General features: G+C 47.8%; 1 protein-coding gene across 1 annotated transcript; it reads right to left on the bottom strand.

The window, feature by feature from the left end:
* Positions 1-251: 251 nt before the first annotated feature.
* LOC129742857 (uncharacterized) lies at positions 252-5,567 on the bottom strand. Its single transcript, XM_055734801.1, has 2 exons — positions 1,975-5,567; positions 252-1,734 (listed from the first exon to the last, which is right to left on the bottom strand). The coding sequence occupies exons 1-2, from the start codon at positions 5,565-5,567 to the stop codon at positions 252-254; spliced, it is 5,076 nt and encodes a 1,691-aa protein (XP_055590776.1).
* Positions 5,568-6,104: the final 537 nt, after the last annotated feature.

Genomic DNA, 6,104 nt, shown 5'->3' with positions numbered 1-6,104 from the left:
CGCTTCCTAAAAAAGGTAAATAAGATTGGACAGGGGCTCACCTGTTCCAAAATCGGATTGTGCCTTGAAAAGGATTCAATTTGAACAGGAATCGACGGTGCTTGCGGCTGGTGTTGTGCTCGATGAATGAAAGTGCGGGGTGTGAAAATGTGCTGCAAAAATAGACCCCAGTAGCGAAATTTTGATTGTGAAATGGACTTGGACAGGAACTCACCTGATCCAAGTCACAAAGTGCCTTGGATTTAATATTTCTACGATGGATCCGAAAGTTGGAGCTCTCCTTTGGCAGAAATTTCGTCTGTTGTTGATTGCTCAGCGCCGGATGGTTTGATTGCTTCCTCCGACGATGGTGCAATCGGCAGCAGGCAAATTTTAGACACCGGTCGTGTGCACGAGCCCTTTGCTGTTCTCAGAGTGACCACTCTGATAACTCCGTCGCTTCCTGGGTGAGTCTGGACAATTCTGGCTGTTGGCCAGCGCATCGGTGGGATGTTTTCTTCTTTTAGGAGGACGAGCTGGTTCTCCTTTATCGAAACAGGTGAGTGCATCCATTTGCTTCTGGGTTGTAATATGTTTAAATATTCCAGGTGCCATCGCCGCCACAGATCCTGGACCAATTTTTGAATTTGTTGCCATTTCTTCAAATGATGGAACGGTATTTCGGTGAACTCTTCATCAGGAACAGCCTTCAACGACGTGCCAACCAAGAAGTGTCCGGGTGTCAATGCCTCATAATCAGTTGGGTCGTCGCTCAGTGGAACAAGAGGCCGAGAATTTAGACAACTTTCGATCTGGCACAGAAGAGTTTGCATGTCATCGTAGAAGAGCGGTCGGTCCCGGACGACGCGGATAAAATGCTTTTGAGCGGAATGAATGGCAGATTCCCACAATCCCCCGAAATGGGAGGCTCTTGGAGGATTGAAGTGCCATCTGATTTTGCAGTCAGAGCACTCCTGTTCCAATTTGTGTGAATACTCTGATTGACGGATGAGCCGTTTTAGCTCATTTTTCGCACCGAGGAAGTTTCGTCCGTTATCAGAGTAGATATCAGAAGGCGGACCTCGGCGAGCGACGAATCTTCGCAAGGCTTGTACAAATTTAGCTGTTGTCAGATCGAAAACCAGTTCGATGTGAACAGCCTTAGTACAGAAGCATACAAAAACTGCTACAAATGCTTTAGTGGGTGAGGCTCGACGATGCGGATGTTTAAGAAGTATTGGGCCCCAGTAATCAACCCCCGTTACCGTGAATGGACGAGTGGCTGTGATCCGTTCCTTGGGCAGCTCAGCCATAAATTGTTCCACCAATTTAGGGCGAGCTCGGAAGCAAATGGTGCAGCGATGTACGATGACTTTGGCCAAATTTCTGGCCCCTATGATCCAGTATCGTAGGCGAAGAAGTCCAACGAGCAGTTGTGGCGATGCATGCAAGTTACGTTCGTGGTAGCATTGGACGAGTAAAGTCGAAAAGCGATGGTGATATGGGAGCAGGATCTGGTGCTTGCTGTCGTACGTCATTGGCGCTCTGTCAAGCCTGCCACCCACACGCATTACCCCATTTGGATCGAGGAAGGGGGTAAACCATCGAAGCCGTGATTTGAGTGGGATGGGTTTCGACTGACGAAGAGCACTGACGTCACTGGCGAATTCCTGGAGCTGGACTAACCGAATTAAGGCGAACTCTGCATTCTGTATTTCGGTCGTCGACAGATTGTTGGTCAATTCCTGTCGTTTGCTGGGGCGATTCGAAGAAATCCTTAAGCAGAATGCCGTTACTCGCAACAAATGTTGGAAGGATGAAAACCGTTCGATGTGAAGGTCGACGAAGGAAGGTCCTGATGGTAGGGACACTGCTGTTGATGCCAGAAATTGATTCGAGGAAGATCGGGATTCAAGCTGCGTTTCAAACGATTGGTCAAGCTGATTCACAGGCCACAAAGATGATTCAGATTGGAGCCATTGTGGACCCTTTCACCAAAGGTCGCACGAGAGAATCGTTTCGGCCTCGATGCCTCTAGAGATGTGGTCTGCTGGGTTCTGTTGCCCTGCAACATGGTTCCAGGAAGTGTCTACCGTTGCAAGCTGGATTTTGGATACTCTATTTGCCACAAACGTAGTCCATACTGACGGGGTAGCCTTAAGCCAGGCTAAAACGGTTGTAGAATCGACCCAGAAGAACGTAGTGAACTTCGATCCGAAAGCAGAACAGACCTTTTGATACAGTTGAGCCGCTTCTAGTGCTCCGCAGAGTTCGAGACGAGGAATGCTGCGCTTTTTTAATGGTGAAACTTTCGATTTGGCCGTCAACAAGGTTACCAGAATATTGCCGGACGCGTCGGTCGATCGGAGATACGCACAGGCGCCATAAGCTTGTTCCGATGCGTCCGAAAATAGGTGAAGCTGAACGTTAGATGGATCGGGCAAAACAACACATCGAGGGATTCTTAGTTGCTCAAGCAGAGGCAAGTGCGAGTAGTACTTGATCCAGTAGGTGGCGAGAGAATCTGGCAGCGGTTGATCCCAGCCCCAAGGTTTGTCGTCTTCGGAATTAAGGCTCCACAGCGTCTGCATGAAGATTTTGGCGGTTACGATTACTGGCCCAACCAGACCTAAAGGATCGAAGAGTTGAGCGATTTGCGACAGAGCGATTCGTTTCGTCATGAGGGTGTCTGGTGGTTGCTTCGGTAGTTGAATGTGGAACCGCAAGTTGTCAGCTGTTGGTTCCCAGTGTAGGCCAAGGGTTTTGATGCACTGGTCTGCTGCAAGTTCGACCGAGGATTGAATTGCACGTCTATCAGGAGACACGCCGTCGAGAACCGATTCACAATTAGAGGCAAACTTTCGAAATTCAAATCCACCTCTCCTGCATAACTGGTCAAGTTGAACCCGTAGCTCAGCTACCTTCGTTAGAGAACTTCCGCCGGTGAAGAGGTCGTCTACGTACACATCTCTCTTGAGGACCTTGGCTGCTTCGGGAAAGCTCGTCTCTTCGTCTTCGGCTAGTTGCTGGAGGACCCTGGTAGCAAGAAACGGTGCGCTGGCCGTACCATAGGTGACTGTTTTCAACTCGAAGGTTTCTAGCGGTTGTTCCGGGGAGTTCCGCCAAAAAATCCGCTGAAGTGGGATGTCTCTGTCGTCTACCAGTATCTGACGATACATTTGCTTGATGTCAGCGATGAGCATGATCTGGTGAAGCCTGGACCTCAGAATGATGGCTCTCAGATCGTCCTGGATGACTGCGCCTACCATAAGCACATCATTCAGGGATTTTCCGGTTGCTGATTTGCACGAGGCGTCGAACACAACTCGCACCTTTGTAGTAGAGCTTGTTTCTCGAATTACGGGATGATGAGGTAGATAATACCGGGAAGAAACGGATTCAGCTGTGTCCGCCACACGCTGCATGTGGCCGAGGGTTTCGTATTCCGCCATGAAGTCCCGATATTGAATCTGTAGCTCTTTGTTGCGTTGAAGACGAGATTCAATCATATAAAATCGACGTCGTGCAGTGTTGCGGTTGTCGCCTATGTTGACCGCAGCCTCCTTCAAAGGCAATCGCACAATGTACCGGCCATCTGGAGCACGTTGAACTGTTCGACGAAAATGCTCCTCGCAAGCTGCTTCTTCAACCGAGAGACTGGGAACTGCGCTCTCTTCCTCAATGGTCCAAAAACGTTGCATGAAACGATAGATGTCCGAAACAGTAGCGACATTGCAGGAAACGGTGTTGATGTGATTGGACTGCATTACTTTCCCAGAGACCACCCAGCCAAAGACCGAATTAACCAACATTGGGAGGCCACCTCCAAGCGATATTCTGCCTGACGGTTTGAAGACGTCGAAGAAGATTTCAGCGCCCAGAACTACGTCGATGGGATTCGTCTGGTAGAACGCTGGATCGGCTAGACGAATTCCTTCCGGAAGACTCCACCTCGAAATGTCCATGGTTGTTGAGGGCACATTTAGGGTGAGCCTTGGAAGAACAAGTAACTCGACGATGGTGGAAAACCTCGTAGTCCGAGAGCGTACTGTAGTGCGGAGCTTTAGCCGAGCCTGTGTAGACGATTGCCCAATTCCGGAGATCGAGAGATGAACCTTTTCGCGACGACTCTGAAGCCGTTGAGAAAACGACTCGGTAATGAAGCTGCACTCGCTTCCTGAATCCAGAAGTGCCCTTGCTGCGTGTGAATTGCCGTGATCGTCGACCAAAGTGATCACAGCTGTTGCGAGAATCACCTTGTTGGGATGGAGACCAGCTTCTGGGTTATGAATCGCTGCTGATAGTGATGGTGAGGCTGCTTCGCTAGTAGCACCAGTCTCCGTTGTTGAGGTTGATTCGACTCGTTGCTTGTTGCGCTCTTGTTGAGAATGATCATCGCTGCAAAGCTGGCTGTGGTGTCGACCTCGGCATTTCCGACAGGTGTTTTTCGACGAACAGTTTCGACTCACATGACCCTTCCGTAGACAATTTCGGCAAAGTTGTTGGCGGCGCACGAGTTTCTCTTTGTCTTCGGAAGTCATTTTGGAGAAAACAGAACACTGGTACAATGGATGATGATCGGAGCAAGCGAAACACTGGCGATAATTGAGCTGAGTAGCTCCGTGGCTAACAAGTGGAGGACGAGAAGTCAATTTTTTCGCTGAAGACGTTGCTGAACACTCTTGCTGACCATTACTCATACACTGCAGAACCGTAACTCGTCGTTGAAGAAAGCTTACAAGATCTTGAAATGTTGTTGACTCTTTCGAAGACGCAAATTCTTCCCAATCTCGACGAGTTGTAGAATCAAGGCGGATACTCAGCATTCGAATAAGCAACACGTCCCAATACTCAGTTCTTTCTCCAAGCTGTTTCAGGATTCGAACGTTGGCTTCAAACCTTTCGACCAACGAATGAAGATCTGAAGCTGATTCCTTTTTAAGTTGTGAAAATTCGAATAACGAGTCAACATAAGTTTGTTTCAAACGCAACGGGTTTTGAAAGTGCTCTACAAGCAGGTTCCAAGCCACGGGATAATTGTTAGCACTGATTGCAATGGTTTGAATCAGCTTCAGTGCATCGCCACTCAAAGAAGATCTTAAATAATAGAACTTTTGGATGTTCGACAAATCACTTGAAGAGTGCACCAAAGAAACGAACAGGTCATGGAAGTTCAACCATTGCTCTAATGACCCATTGAACACAGGGAGCTTTACGTCGGGTAGCCGGATCTGAGATGAAGCAGGGAAGTGCGCATGTGACTGAACAGGATGAGTGTACGGAGTCGAAACATGTTTATTTACGGCCAGCAAGAAACCTTTCACTCGATAATACTCCGTTTCAAACTGGGATCGCTGCTTGAACTGCTGCTCGACGATTGCCATGTCGTCGACATCGGATGCTTCAAGCTCAGCCTGAGTTTTGGAATAATCTGTCCAAAGAACAGCGAGATTTTCGAGCCTCACGGGAACTTCAACCGATTGGGTGTCTTCGTCGTAGTTGTCGACGAAAACCTTGATGAGGTTGAAGGATGTTTCCAGGCTCCGAATCCTCAATTTGAGAGACTTGATTCGTCTTTCCGAAGCCATTTCCAACGCTGAATGGTCTGGAAATCGAAAAACCAGCGGAGCACAAACGACACTTGTGAAAGGTTAATGGAATTATAATTACCTTCTAAAGGCAATTAGATTGCCTTGTATTCTTTTATCAACAGGAACTAATCCAACTCCGGAAACGTGATGGTGTAGATGACGTCTTCCGTTAAACGCGTAGAGGTTCCGGATGCGCGGAGTTCGACGGGCATCCGGTTCGAAGGACCATATGGAAGTACCTTTAGAATCGACGGAATGGATCTCCTTTTCCTTTGCAGCAGGGCAGGTAAGTAACTTCTTCGGGCGTCCAGGTAAGTTTCGGTGAGTATTCTTCCAAGTAAATTTTTCTTTCAGGTTCGGTTCGGGCAGGTAAGTACACTTTCGTTTTGGTAGTTCACTAATTCAACTTTTATTTTTACTGTTCTCACTAGCTTTAATGAATTAACTATTTATTTACACTTAATTTACTTAATTTTACTTTACAAAAATTTTCTAGGTTCTTCCAATAACAATTCCCAAGGTAAACAATGTGTT

This window comes from Uranotaenia lowii, chromosome 2 (genome assembly GCF_029784155.1).
Source record: "Uranotaenia lowii strain MFRU-FL chromosome 2, ASM2978415v1, whole genome shotgun sequence".
NCBI classification, from domain to species: domain Eukaryota; kingdom Metazoa; phylum Arthropoda; class Insecta; order Diptera; family Culicidae; genus Uranotaenia; species Uranotaenia lowii.
This window is presented reverse-complemented; position numbering and strand designations above follow the sequence as displayed.